Below are 15,204 nucleotides of genomic sequence, written 5' to 3' on the forward strand. Positions count from 1 at the left end.
ATGAGCTTTCCATTTTTATTCACAGATAGGCACCTAATAGTACTCAGAGACTAGAGAGGGGATTGCTTGTCCAGAGGTACTAGAAGCATCTATGCAGAGCAGCTTACTAGGTACTTATAGCCAGGTTCACTTTGGCTGGCTTTTCATCTCATCTGAGAATGCTCATGCAGGATCTTAGCTCTTGTGTGTTTTATGAAAAGGTTAACGATATCTTAAGGATATTCTATCTTGAGCTATCTCGAGCTATCTTTTGGTCTATAAATCTAGTCCCCATAACACTAACTTACACCAGAACTTCTGAGGAGATTATTACCGTGGAGCTCATTAGGAACATGACAATGCTTTTAGCCCTTTGCACTACAAATTCTCCTTTAGCCGGGGTGTAGGAACGGGCTGGCACACGTCGCCGCAGGAAGCCTCCTCCCCTGCGCTCCCACCGCCAGGCGTCACCCTGATGATGCTACACTCCGGGAACTGGGAGAAATCCCAAAAGGACAGTGCAAAAACAGGAGTAGGAAAGAAAATCAAACGGCACTTTCACAAAGTGAGAGTATACACAGGTTAGCATGCCTTGCAAAAAAAAAGTAACTAATGGAAAGCAAGTGGAAAATAGCCTTTATGAAAGACACAGAAAAATATGCTAATGAAGGTAACTAAAAAAAACCAACACACAATTTAAGTTAAGGTTTTGTTTTAACACAGGAGATATAATTATTCTATCTTCTATTTCTTCTAAGGCTATCTCCAAGGCTATCCTCTTTTCTGCCAGATGTAGCATTCAGCTGGAGTCTCTGTTCATTTAACATCTACTGAAAAGGAGACAAAAATGTATTCCCAAGATGCAAAGACACGGAACTTGGCATCATTTTTGTGAAGAAATCCTGAGGAGGACACAATGAGCTCTGCATGAAAACATCCTTGAGACAGACTGGCCATGTGTTCTGCAATGTCACTAAGCCACTAAATGTCAAAATATCCACTAAGAGATTTCACAAGACAATGATAGTTCATGCTATTGAATGACTAAACTTTCAGGAGACAGCTGCCTTTTCAGAATCGCCAGCACAGAGAAGGAAAAAAAAAAAGTAAAAGATCATGGTATTTGGGGAAAAACAAATTAAAGTGAGGACTGATCGTATGAGAAGGAGGAATTAATAGAGCATTTTGTCAGGCTCGGAGAGTGACACGCTTGGAAGAACCGGCAGGGAAGGGAGAAAGCACTGAAGGGAGAGGTTTCCCGGGATCCGAAGGGCTGCGGGCCGCCGGCAGGACTGGCAGCCCTCGGTCCCCCGGCGTGTCCGGTGCACCCACGCGTGCCCCGGCAGGGACAGCGGGGCTGCCGGCAGAGGTCGGGCTGGGGGAGACGAAGGGCGCCCGCGGAGGCACCGCACCCCGGCGCCTTTTCCTCCTCCTCCTCCTCCTCCTCCTCCTCCCTGCGGCGGGGCGGGGAGGGCGCAGGTGAATGCGCCCTTTGTCCGGCCCAGGGCCCAGCGGACCCAAGGGCGGGCGCTCCTTGGGGTGGCCGGGGCCCGAGGGGAGACCCCGAGGCCGCACCGCTCCTCCGTCCCCCGTGGGCAGCTCGGGACGGGGGACGGGACAGTGGCGGAACCCCGCCGGCGCGGAGGGCAGCGGGATGGGCGCCGAGGGCGGGGCCGAGAGGGGAGGTGGAGGCTCCGGCCGCACCCCCCCGCCGCTCCCCTCCTCGGAGTGCGGCGGGCGCTCCGCTGCTGACCGGGGCTCGCCTTGCCGCCCGAGCCGCCCCGCCGCCCGCACCGCTGACCCGACGGACGGAGCCGAGCCGGGGCCGCCGCTGCCGCCGCCCCCTACGGCGGGAGCTCCGGCGGGGAGGAGAGGCCGGGCTGCCGGGGGCCGAGGTGGGTGAGCCCGGGGCGGCGGGGAGGGGGCGGCCGTGCCCGGAGCCGCCGGGGAGGCGGCCGAGCGCGCCCGCGTGGCCGCGCTGCCGCCGCGGCGGGTTCCGGCTCGGGCCCCGCCCGCCCCGTGGCCGGGACGGGACGGGCCGGGACGGGCATCCGCGGCGGGCTCGGGCTCCCCGAGGGGCAGTGCCCCCGGCGCACTCGGGCCCAGGAGAAACGCCGAGCGACGCTCTGCGGCTCCCACCTTCCTCCGGGCTTTTACTCGGTTTTCCACCGAGCTCAGCAGAATTTCTGAAGAGCGGGGAAAGTTATTGCCTCGCGTGCCGAGTGCTCACACCGTCCTGCACGATGCAGCGCGCACTTGGGAAGCCAGACAGTCATGTCATGCCCAGCACTTTCAGGCTGTCATTTCCCGATAGTGCCAAGGGAGAGAGATGCAGTCACTGTCCCGTGCTTCTTCCATCACCTCATCCTTATTATCACAGCCTGTTTATTTTACCCATTTTTTCTTTTTTTCGTGGAGCCAGCCCTCAAACCCCTTACTCAGGAAAACTTGTCCTTGACTCGGAATGTTGTTTTCTCGTGGTGATGTCTGCACAGTGGGGATCGCTGTTGGTTCTGGGTTACAGTGAGGCTGTTTTATCGGTACAAAATGCAATAGTGTGCTCACAGCGTTGGAAACTTGGTTTTCTGCAGCAGGACGTCCTCTATCCTCGCTGACAGCTGACCCCCCTGAGCAGAAGGGGTCTGCACTGAGAGTGGACATAAATAAAACTGCTTTCTTTCATAACAGTTGTGACTTAGATGAGGCTATAACTGATCAGCCTCTTGTCTCTCACAGCGCTCCTAATTTTTTTTTTCAGATGTATTCCAAAAAGACGCATGCTCTAGATTACTTCTTTCTGGCAATTTATTTCACTGAATTCCACTGAATTATAAGTACTTTTTTAGGGTTTTCCAAAACTATTAGTGGGCTTTGTTATTGGGAAATAATTTTGTGTTAACTGTTATCAGAAGCCAAGTGGACTACCATGGTTTGGTACCTGTGTTTCCTTGCATGCATTTGCATGGCTGTAACCCATATTTCCATGGTGACCACAGGCATTCGTTCACACACACTTTCTTTTTCTTTCCGTCTTCCACTGCATAAACTATTAACGCTGTATTTAACATTGTATTGAACATTGTATCCCAAAAGAACCAATAAATCAGCTTTTAGGATCAGCAGCTGGCCGCCTAGCTCACAGATTTTTTTTTTTCATATCGTGTTGTCATTTACTTTATCCTCATCAATACAAACCTTTAGCTAGAAGCTATTACTGGACTCTTAATTTTCTAAATGAAGAGTAATAGCAGCATGAGAATTGGGTGAATGAGGCTCTCCCATACAGAGCTTCCCAATCTAAATTATGCTTTTGGACCCCTAAGGAAGTGTGGTAGCTAGAAGGTACGGCTCAAAAACAGTGACTGCCCTTCATATTATGAGTTCTTTAAAAAGATATCTGGAGTTCACTGTATTGTTTTTTTTTTCCAGGTAAGTACATCTACTGAGTTCTGTTTGCAAATTATTCTTTGTCATTGTAACAGCTACAAATTCTGTATATTGAAATATATAGAAGTAGAAATTCTTAAGTAATCATGGGGCTGCGGAAGCTGAGGTTTTATGAAGATATCTGATACACCGAAACTTGTGATAAAATCACTGGGACTAGCCCTCGGAATAGGAGGAAAAAACAGAAATGTGCCTTCATCAGTCCATGCTTTCTTGTGTGCAGGATATACAAACCCTCCATTAGCTGGTGTAGGAAAGGGTTAACAGCCTGACCTTCAGACAGAAGCTCTTGTTGACCCTACTCTGCAACACTTGTCTGAAAGGTTATGCCCAAAGCGGGAGCTTGCTAGCATGAGGGAAAAATCCAAAGATAAATACTTAGGAAAAGAATACTTTGGAAAGGAATACTTCAGCTTCAGATACCTGGTGACCTGGTAGAGAACAAACCCTCATAGCAGACAGTAGAAGACTGTAAGACTCATCTACTGAAGGAACCAGACACAGTAAAAAGGATAATTGTCGAAGTCTGATTTGTCCATATAATTTCCCAAAAGGTTTATGGATACAAAAGAATCAGTAGTTAGAAAAACAGTTTAGTAATTCAGCTGTTCAGTAGGAAGGTACATGGAAGAGCTACCTAGTCATTGTCTTAAAGGTAGGAACAGAAGATCACTCTCTGGTGTGGCACCCTGAGCTTCCAGTGGTGTGGTGCCAGTGCCTGTCCTCCTGCAGTGTGCAACAGTGTGGTGCATGCCTGGGAAGTCCTTGTTGCAGGGTTCTTGCAGTCCTTGTAGTTATTTCACACTCTTCAAGATACTGTCTTTCCTGCTATTCTAGGATTTTCAGAAACATCTCTTTCAGTTTATCCATTCTCTTCCTTTCTTTTTTCCTGCCATCTGATTTCTTGTAGTCCTTAATAGCTTAAAACCATTTCTGCTGGTACCTGTGGGTGGTGAGGATACCTTGGAACAGCATGAGTGAAGCTCCAGCTGAGTTTCTTGACAATCCTGAAGGGAGAATATGCCTCTAAAGCTGTACAGTGACTGTCAGGTAGACCAATTCTAAACCTAAAAAATATTAGAAACAACACATTTGCATGGGTTTCTTGCATTAGCAAGTCTCACGAACTTCCCAAAATCCATCTTCATAATGTTTTACCTGTTATTTCTGTAAGCCATTTCAAAATTATTTATTGTAATTTAAAAACTTGCAGCCTGAATTGATTAATTCATTCCATTGGTGACATGGACATTAGGCTTAAGTATTATTTTTCGTCAGTGATTGTGTTCTGTTGATTCATGCTCTCTCTTAGTCTCTGCTTAACCCAGAAGACAAGCTGAGCTTTTCCATCTTCTTCACAGAGGACAGACTTTCCTATCCCTAGTTTATTGTACCTTCTCCAGCAAATGTGTGGAGGAGATGGAAGAAAACATTTTGAGGGAAAAGAGGCCTTAAAATTCCAGTAAGGCATTTCAAAACCTGTTTTAAATCCTATATTTGTTTTGCAGGGAATTTCCACAATGGCGAAGAGGGAAGGTGGTAATTGTGCTATTGATCAGAATGCAAGTCAGAACATCATGCCAAGAAGAAATATAGGAAATCTTAACTACTTGGTAATGTTTCTGTAAAAAAGCAGCTCATATGTCACATAGAATATTGCAGTCTTTGATTTGATTTTGTCCAGAGACAGTGCTCCCATCACACTGGCATATCATCAGTAGTTTTAAAGGCTTGTCACAATATTGACATGAAGAGATAAAAAGATAAAGAATATCCCATTCAATTTAATCACAGTCCATGATAAAAAATACACAAAGTTTGGGACAGCTAAAAACTACATGAGGTTTGCTGCTAATTGCATTTTACCCAATGAGCAAAATGCTGTAGAAATAATTTCGGATTTTTATACAGGAATATAAAATCTATCTTTGGAGGAACCTTCATGATTGCCACATGGCATTCAGCAAGTTTTCCACCCATTTTCCATTCCAGCATCCTTTGCCTCTGCAACTGCAGATGCACAGAACTAGTTCAAGCTACAACTTTCCGTTCTAACATGAACTACCTCACAGGCTGTGAAATAATGAATTAGGCTTTGCAAACTATCTCTTCAAGAAATAGGTATGTCTCTGGATAAAACTTTGGTTCAGATGTGAATCTCATTTTGTATAATTTATACCAACTTCCAGTTCTGCAATGCATAGTCTACACTCTTCTTCACAGACTAGAGAATAAAAGTTACGTAGGCTACTCATTCATTGTTACAAATATATACTCTTATCATTAGATAAACACATAGTGGCTATTCAGCTAAAAAATTCTCATAAAGACTATATACCTTTTAATTTTACTATGAGGCACTGTAGGTAAAACAGTCAGAGTTGGGGGGGGCTATCGTCTCTAATGAGGATTTTACAGCAAGATAGCAGTGCACATATTTTATTTTCATGTTCAAACAAAACCCTTCTGTGTCATTGAAGATGAACGTGAGGCTTTCACCTACTTGCCTTACTTACAAGTAGTACCCACAGATAATATTTCCTTAAAACAGACAATGCCATTTTGCTTTCTGGACATCTGGACACATCAGGCATTCTAAAACTGAACCATTGCACCATTAGTTCAGCTTTACTTTATGTTTCACAGGACCTACATGTTTATTACCTAACATATGAGTTCTCTGCCCATGGTTGGCTCTTTATTGCATTAAGTGCAGTGTCCTGCTGTTGGTACATGGATTTTCTTTTTGTGTGTATATTGATCATGTATCTAAAACTAAGGGATATTTTTAAAATATATTATCTCAGTTTAAACCAGTTTATAATATTACACTAAATTTTTTATACTAGCTTTGCTTCTTCTAAAGTCAGTGATAATTGTGCCAAGATCTGTGAGCCATACTTACTTGGCAGCAGAAAATTCAGCTTTTTAAACTGAAGTGCCTCAGCTTCATGAAGTTTCACCAAAGAGAAAACTATTCCATTTGTGAAGGAGAGGAAGAAGACCACAGGACGTGATGCTGGAGTTGACAGATGTGCAACTGGTCTAACATGCTGGATCCAAAACATTTCCAATTGCATCCTTTTCCCCCATTTAAATGTCATTAAATTAGCTATGACAGAATGAAATATTTTATTATCTTTAGACTCTGAACGCTGTTACTGTGCATATTATTTGTGCTACATCATTAATTCTGTAGCTGAAATTTGACATTTGAAATCCCTAACTCATATCATAAGAAGCTGAAATAATGCTTCACGTAATGTAATCATAATGTAATCCTTCTTCTCTTGCAGTGTAGTTAACTTCCTGGAATTAAATCTATTTTGGAATCACCACAGATAATGAAGAATGGGAAATCTATGCTAAAAGTGCCTTGCTCAAGTACTGACCATGCTGTTTGAAATAGTGCATACATTTTGTATATGGTTTCAGTGCAGTACAGTGTAAAAGCCATGATGGCAAATACTGTCATTACTGAATTTTTTAATCTTCTCTTGAACTCATTTTGTATTTGCTTTCTGTCATTTCCAGAATGTGGATATGCAAGTCACCAATCCACCAGAAGCAGCTGCACTTTTTGATTTACATCAAGCGCACCATTTTGGTGAGTTTGAACACTCTTCAGAACAGCACTGCAAGCAGGATCTGTTCCCTAAGTGGCACTTGCCAATGAAGATAGCATCTGTGGTCTCATTATTAATATTTATTTATACTTCTATGAGAGATGTCATATATCCTTTTATAACCAGAAAGGAAAATGTTTTCTATAAAATTCCAATCCTTGTCATAAACAAAGTTTTACCAGTGGTTTCAATTACCCTTTTAGCACTAGTATATTTACCAGGAATATTAGCTGCTGGTTTCCAACTGTACTTTGGCACCAAGTATAAAAGATTTCCCCAGTGGCTGGATAGATGGATGTTATCAAGGAAACAATTTGGACTTCTCAGTTTCTTCTTCGCTTCAATGCATGCCTGCTATAGCCTGTGCTATCCAATGAGAAGATCATACAGATACAAGCTGCTGAACTGGGCATTCCAGCAGGTACGATGGGCACGCAAACACCAACCCTTCTGTATTCTGAAAATCCTTGTTTGGGTCATTCAAGCAAATCCAGATGGGGAAAAGCCATTTTCATTGCCATATTTGATTTTGAAGTAGATTCCCAGAGAACACTGTTAAGGGACAGAGCAGGACCTAGTTATTAAAGCATGTAATAGAGAGTCAAGAGTCATCACAGCTATGCCAGTGTGTATTAAGTAATTTTCTTTATTTGGGTTTTTTTTCTGTCTCTGTAAAATACACAAAATTATAACTGCCTCACAGGAACATTTAAGTCTTTGGCACATATTAGTTTAGTGTGGATAATCTTCTCTGGACCAGTAGAATCTACCAACAAAAACTGACCACTGAACACACCATTTCTAGACATCTTTTTTGCAAAGTGAATAAGCCAGCAGTGAAGGAGGGCTGAGCTAAATCTCAATAATCGGTATTTGCCACAAACTAAATTTGTGAACACTGATTGCTTCACAATTGAACTGATGCACACTACCTTGTTAAAAAATAGAACTTCAGTAATGCTTCTGAGTCATGGGTAATAACTGGCTTGAAAAACTCTCTAATGTTCTCTGTGACTAGAGAGTTCCTAATTCTCACTTTGAGTGCCATAAGTATTGCAGTATAAAGAATATTCCAATATAAGGTATAGACTAGAAATGCACGTTTTTATTACCCCCAAAGTCTGATCTAGAGTTTAATTAAAAGCACAATATGATGTTAGCAGCTTTTTAAGAATTCTGTAAACAGTCAAACTAACTGTTGAAAACTCTGAAATCAGCCTTACTGGTAATCTGACTTGAAGGGATTACCAGATACTTCCATGAGATTCCAGTTTCCAAGATGCAGAAACTACCATATTTGGAGCATATTATGCCATGGTGATCACTAGCAGCATCAAAGGGCTGGTGCAAGTAGTCATAAAGAGGAGAAACTTTGACATCGGTTTATTGAAATCAGAAATGTTCAAAGTTGTATTTTTTTAAAAAATACAACTAAGCAATTACCCTGGCAGGATACCACCATTAAGAATGCCTGCTGAATTAGCTCCCTGAAATAGTGCTGTTAATATGTTTCCTGTTGTTATAATCTCCCTGATATGGTATTTAGCCATAGATGGATTTTTTTTTTTGTTGAAGACAAGATTTATGCTTCTGTGAAGGCAGCTTAACAGGCTTCAGAACCAGTCCCTCCTGGGCCATGATTCTGATGAAGTCTAAGTTCTTCTCCCTTAAAGCTCACCTTTGCTTTGCAGTTACTGTTGGAAACTTTGTCACCAGAAGTATATAACAGTTACATTCAGAGACATTCAAACAAACCAAAATACTGTGTTTCTTGGCTTATTTCCTGAATATTGTGGTGAAAATAGGGAAATGGTATTTCACACAAATGGCCAAGTGTGCCAGTTGTAATTTTAAATATGGTGTTCCTTTGGCAGGTCAAACAAAGAAAAGAAAATGCCTGGATTGAACACGATGTTTGGAGAATGGAGATTTATGTGTCTCTAGGAATTCTGGGACTTGCTTTGCTGGCCTTGTTGGCAATAACATCAATTCCATCTGTCAGTCACTCTTTGACTTGGAGAGAGTTCCACTACATTCAGGTGCGCATCGTGTCATTACTGCACATCTTTAGCCCCATTTGTAGAACTGTGTGTTATCAGCTAAGACCATTAGGAGTTAGAAATATCAAACACAGAGGAGTTAGTGAAACGAATCTAAAAGTTTGTTCTGTACTCTTTGTTAATAGCTTTGTGAGAAATGTTCTTTCCATTTGCTGTTTTGTCAGGAGAACAGGCTGTGGTGTTGAGGGTATAAAATGGGATGAAAAAGAACTCAAACCACTTTTTTCTCTCCTCTTGACTTTCTGACCAGCAGCATTTTCTCTCCAGGACCTTTCCTTAGCTCTGGTGCTGAAGGTATTTCCACAATATTCTAGGCATCTTATCTTTCAGGAATGCCCTGTGTCCTGCTGAATTGGGATTAGGTAGTAGTAAACCAGTAAATGTTGTTCCCATACAGCAGGGTGTATTCTGAAAAGGAGACATCCTAGAACAGATGCATAATCAAATCCAGCCAGTCTTGCATTTGCTACTGCTGTGCTTGTTTCCTTCATCCAAGGTTTGCTCTTAATTCTCTTATAGCATATGCAGTAATTATCAGGGGTGTTTCTGCTGACATCAGTATGATCACACTAGAGTTAAGCAAGTGTTCAATTAGGCCCCTGAACACCAAAGCCTGAAAATTCAATAACCTACTAAGTACCTGGCATTTGAAAATTTGATTTAAATTTTAAAAGTAGATCTGAAGTGTCTGCAATTAGTAGATTTGATATTCTGCACACTCTTTGAAGTCCATCATTTGTAAGAGAAGTTTTCTAGTGTACGGAGAATATGGACAGGTGAGGAGGGAGTTTTCAAATGCGTGACTCCTTTCAGTACTGAAAGACTATGGTGAAGAAACCCAGAAGAGTAACCCTACTGTGATAGACTTGTTTTATAAACAAATAACTTTTATATTCAAAAATCAGATTCTGTAACATGGAGTAGTTTCTGACTTCACTGATGAATACAAGATTGTTAAGTGACAAGAAACTCAAAATTACTAGTAACTCTAGCTTAAAATTTCCTTTACTCCTGAATTTGGTAGACAACCTAAGCCAAATTTATCACTGTATGTGAGATGAAAGACTTGAGTTTCCTGTAGCTGTGCAATTGCTTGTGTCATAGTACTAGACTTAGTAGTTTGTGATTTTAATTTAGCTTAAATCAATTAAGCCCTTTATATATCTGCTTTTGAACTCAGAATAATTTATCACCAAAATAAAGTAATTTAGGATACATATGACATCTATAAATTGAAATACTGAGAATTGACCCTTTTTCAGGAATAGCCTGTAATCTCCTCTGTATATTAGCTAAATATCATGGCTTGAAAAATGGGCCTCATCTGTTTTCTTTTACAGTGGCATAGAGGGGTACAGTTGGATTCTTGAATTGTAGTTCTTACATTTTAGTTCAAAGCCGATGGTCTCTTTTCTTTAACTTGCATGTTGTTGGTTGTAGCCCTTCCTGATTTCCATACTTGCTTAGCAGAGTACTCTTTTTGCCAAGTTGGGAAAAAATAAATAGCTTACTGTTTTCTTTCTCTTTTTCAGAGCAAGATGGGATATGTAGCTTTGCTCCTATGCACCGTTCACGCACTGGTGTTTGCTTGGAATAAGTGGGTCGATGTTAACCAATTTATCTGGTATACACCACCTTCATTTATGATAGCAGTTTTTCTTCCTATTGTAGTTCTGCTTTGTAAATGTATACTGCTCCTCCCATGTTTTAGGAAGAGGATAAGAAAGATTAGGTGTGGTTGGGAAGCTAACACACAAACCAATCAAACCAGCATGACTTCCAGACTGTAGATCAAATATGAATATTTCCTATGTATGTATGTAAATATGCTCAAGGCCATGAAATATTCACTCATGAGCTCTGTTTGCACATTTTCTATAGATGGTTCTTTTTCACTTTTCATTTTGACTTCAGGAGTATGGCATACTTGATGCAATTTTGACTTTTTCTAAGACAGAAGATGGAAACATTTATTTTACACTTTAATCTGTGTTTTGGTATTTGATCATTTCTTTCTTCTGACCCACTGCTTCTAAAATCCAAGGGTTTCATTGTCTCAATCCTAATTCTTTTGTAGGCAAAAACAAACGTAAATCATTGCTCCAGATGACCACACAAAGTTAAAAAATTATTACAGCACAGAACCCAGGAATGCTTTCTGCTTCATGTGTTCCTTTGTTAAATCTCAGTATTATAATGGGACAAAAACCATTCCCCCTTGTCACCTGCATCCTATGTTACAGTCTGCAGAATGGAGACCTTGGCACATGAGCCAGACAGAAACTGTGTATTCCCTCCAGGTCTTGAACTTAGACAATTGGGCAAGCAGAATTGCAGGGAACTTTACAAGGTAAATATATCCTGAGGCTTGGGCACAGTTTAAAAAAAGAGTTTTTAAACTCAGATCTCCCTCTTATGCAGGACTAGGTGTGTCTCTGTTTACTTGAAACCATAAAACATTTCCCATTTTTTATTCCATGAACACATTCTTTTGTTTTTGATGCTGGAAATTTTCCATGCTTTTGACCTAATCCTGCAGCCCATGACACGTGCTAAACTTTATTCACACAAATTATTCCAGTGGGATAACTCAGGTCAGGTAAATGTGTTTTACTGTTTACTCTAGGGCCAGCACAATTGTGTGACTAGAAGAAAAACATTAAAAATAGACATTTGAACCTTGCCATTGATTTGGTGAGATTTCCATGTAAAATGGCTTCCAAATGCATTTGCTTTTGCAGAAATTTTCATAATAACTTTAATAAGCTCATTAAACCTCACTTTCCTTATGTTACATTGGTCTGGCTGAATTTTTAAATGAATAACTAATTTGTTAGTATCTGTTTTAAAATATGTTATTCAGTAGTAATTATTGTCAGCGATCATCAGGAACATTTCTGCCCGTCTCCCTGAAGGAGCTGACTACGATGTGGACTGTTGCTGCCACCTGTTGCTGGAATCATCTGACTGAGAATTGTAATTGGTAATGGCTCTGGTATTAAAACAAACAGGAAAACAATGTATGCCTAATATATGGTGCTAATGATTCCGTTGTACCTTTGTGGACTTTTACACTGAGAATAAATAACAGACAAATTAAATAGATACAGGGATATTACATTTTGCATTTCCCTGGTTATTACAAGTTGATTATTGCAACTTAAAAGTTGGCCTTATTTGCAGATAATGTAGCACTGTGAAAATAAGTGGGGACATGGTGGCCTGTATAATATAGAGTGAAATGAGTGGCATTGTGTATCAAACCAGTAATGCGTGACAGAGGCAAAAACTCTAAAATACAGGAAGCTAGTCTGCAATGTTAATCTAAGAAATTTCTAACAGAACAGGAAAAATGTGGTTCTCAATGCCTTTGCATTTACATTTCTATAAATGAGCTAAATCAAATCTTTTATAAGTCATAAGCTCTATGCACTTGTTACAGAAGGTAGTGTAAGCTAGCATAACTTCATTCATTTCAATCAGTTAATATGGGTTGAATTCCTAACATAAATTACAGGTGAAAACCAATTTCAAGATCATCACATACTATACAAACTGACCTTTTATGGTCACCGTTCAGCTGGGGACATTAAGCACACTTCAGACTTTTCTCTCTAGCATTGTCCAGGAACAAACACAGAAGTGTCTTCTATCAGCTGAAATTTGCATACAGTCTACAAAAGATATTCTGAAAATCACACATGACATCCAAACATTCAAGCATGTTTTTCCCTACTGATTGTTTTGAGCCTACTGTTTGCAGCCGGGTTTTCTGTGTCACATCTAGCCATTTCTCTAGAAACTACCACTGAATGCATATAGCCAGAACGTGAAACCTCTGATCAAGCCTCTTCCCTGCTTTGTAGGTCTTTAGTAAACTACTTCTGAGTAACTCACTTCCCAGTCTGCAGGCTGCCCAGGAAAGTGGTTGAGTCACCATCCCCAAAGGTATTTAAAAGATATGTACATGTGGCACTTAGGGACATGGTTTAGTGGTGGGTTTGGCAGTGTTAGATTTGTGGTTAGACTCGATGATCTTAAAGGTCTTTTCCAACCTAAGTGATTCTATGATTCTATTTTCAAGCTTTTAAGGCATTCAGATACAACAGTGAGGGAGGAGGCTCATGTAGGGTTTATAAAAGGCTACAGAAGAAAATGCCATTGACAGTATTTAATTTCTCCCTTTGTAACAGACATGATTTAGTTCAACACTAATTAAACTAAATGCATATGTACCTTTTAATTTATGTTTATGTACCTATTTCAGAATTCAGTGTATTAATACGCCTATATCTACTATAATACATTAAATCAATGTGTGTGCACATTTTAGGCACTTATTTGTATAACACTAATTACTTCTATAAATCTCTGCATCAATAAATGCTTCAATGTATGCTGTATCTGCCATTGTGTCATATACATCCTGGGTATAAAGGTAAAAAGGCACAGTAGACTCTAGAAAAGCTGCTGATATGAACAATAAAAATGGCTTCAGTCAAGGAGAACCATTCTCTCCATATTGGTGAAGAGCCTGGAGCCTCCAAAGGAAAGAAGAAAACAGAATCTGTCACTCTAGCAGAAGTGGTTTTGCAATGCCTCTACAAGGCCTGCAAAGTACTTCTTTCAGTTGTTACGTATCTCCAGTATATTTAAGTGAGAGACACAGAATTCAAACTCTGGAGATACACTCATAAATTGGTGAAGGGGTTTGAGGAATTTTATGCCAAGTTCACCTGGGGTAGTCATATCCAGAATACTATTCCCAAGAAGTGATACCAACAGTCAGTGGTCAGGAGGCTAAAGCCAGGGCTGTGCTGGCTATGATTTAATGCAAATTCCTGTTGACAGCAGCAATTACTGTAAGCTGTCCTTCCCTTTGGCCACTCTTCTCTGTTCTCAGTTCTGCAAGTCTTTAAGGATGTGAAGTTCATCAGACCAAGGCAATGGATCCAGTCAAAAAGTAATGGAGAAAAAAGAATGATTCAGCCAGATCCATTCACAAGTCTGATTCACCTGACAGTCCTGCACATATGTCAGCAGGGAGGATGGGAAGAGGAATGGCGTAAAGAGGCAGTGTAACTGAAACCAGCTTAAAATGCATCGTTCCAAGTGCTCCTAAAAGTCAAGACTTAAATTACTTCATCCTATTTCAGTAGCAAGAATATTTCATTGGTTCACTTATTGGTCATGTCCTTAGTTTTCCATGAATCAGTGGGCACAAATGTGTTCTAGAAATTGTCATCAAAAACCGTATAAAACTGACTGACCTCTACATGACTGTGGGCTTTGTGGTTTCATTTGTAGAGATTATCTCACGTCTCCACATCTTTCCTCCTACATCCACGGTTTCTAGTACTGTCCCTCAATAACATAAAATGTTATGTTAACCATTTTTGAAATTCAAACTGCTTTCTTTTAAGCTGATTTTCTTTAAATGACATTAAATGAATAATTTAAAAGAACAAAACAAAACAAAAAGACCAGTTTTTGAAAACATGCTGAATCCACCTCTAGAGAATGTAAGCTGCTGTAGTCACTGTGTCTGACAATGGCTGACCAATGCCACTGATTTTTTTTGGTAGTGACAGGAGTTCTTGATCCCATCAGCATGCTCTGTTGTTGATGGCAAAATTATTCCTTTTGGTGAGACTTTGGACTCCTTAAAACAAGTCTCATCGAATTCAGTTGCATCAGGGTTCAATTTATGCATCGTTTGACCTTTTCTGTAGATTGAATGTAACATTTGAATGGGTGTAGTGAGGTTAATTTATTAAGTAGGCATAATAAATTTTCAGATATTTTCAAATGAAAATATATAAAACCAATCACTGGACAAAATTCTATAAACATAAAAAAGACCACAGCTACTTCCAATAAAGATGATGCAGCAGAAGATAGTTGGTTTGTCTTTTTTTGTTTCTTTTTATGTATATTTCATCTTCAGAGCATGAAAGTATATTGCTGGGATAAATATGCTATGTCTTTGACCTAGTTAAAGCTGTGTAGTCTCTGTGGGACTGGTAGAATTCTACCACTGCTACTGATAGAATATTTAGTCCTTAAATTTTATCCATTGGGCTCACTATTTA

At 40.4% G+C, this 15,204-nt stretch overlaps 1 protein-coding gene across 2 annotated transcripts; it reads left to right on the plus strand.

Moving 5' to 3' along the window:
* Positions 1 to 1,538: 1,538 nt before the first annotated feature.
* STEAP1 (STEAP family member 1) lies at positions 1,539 to 13,515 on the plus strand. Of its 2 annotated transcripts, none has more exons than XM_027749204.2 (5): positions 1,539 to 1,874; positions 4,935 to 5,039; positions 6,961 to 7,473; positions 8,927 to 9,091; positions 10,645 to 11,248. In XM_027749204.2, exons 2-5 carry the CDS (start codon positions 4,947 to 4,949, stop codon positions 10,900 to 10,902), a joined length of 1,029 nt encoding a protein of 342 aa, XP_027605005.1. In that variant the 5' UTR covers positions 1,539 to 1,874; positions 4,935 to 4,946; the 3' UTR covers positions 10,903 to 11,248. The 2 variants fall into 2 exon arrangements, with proteins under 2 accessions (XP_027605005.1, XP_027605006.1); XM_027749205.2 differs by lacking the exon at positions 1,539 to 1,874 and adding an exon at positions 3,777 to 4,476 and having other exon boundaries at positions 10,645 to 13,515.
* The last annotated feature ends 1,689 nt before the right edge of the window (positions 13,516 to 15,204 follow it).

Source organism: Pipra filicauda, unplaced genomic scaffold (assembly GCF_003945595.2).
Source record: "Pipra filicauda isolate LSUMZ 115617 unplaced genomic scaffold, ASM394559v2 scaffold105_size2325265_pilon, whole genome shotgun sequence".
Taxonomy (NCBI): Eukaryota; Metazoa; Chordata; class Aves; order Passeriformes; family Pipridae; genus Pipra; species Pipra filicauda.

Coding starts and splice junctions, on each gene's coding strand:
- STEAP1 (XM_027749205.2), top strand. CDS start 4,447: ATGCCTCTAAAGCTGTACAGTGACTGTCAG. Junction 4,477..4,934: donor AGCTGTACAGTGACTGTCAG/GTAGACCAATTC, acceptor TTTGTTTTGCAG/GGAATTTCCACAATGGCGAA. Junction 7,474..8,926: donor TGAACTGGGCATTCCAGCAG/GTACGATGGGCA, acceptor TTCCTTTGGCAG/GTCAAACAAAGAAAAGAAAA.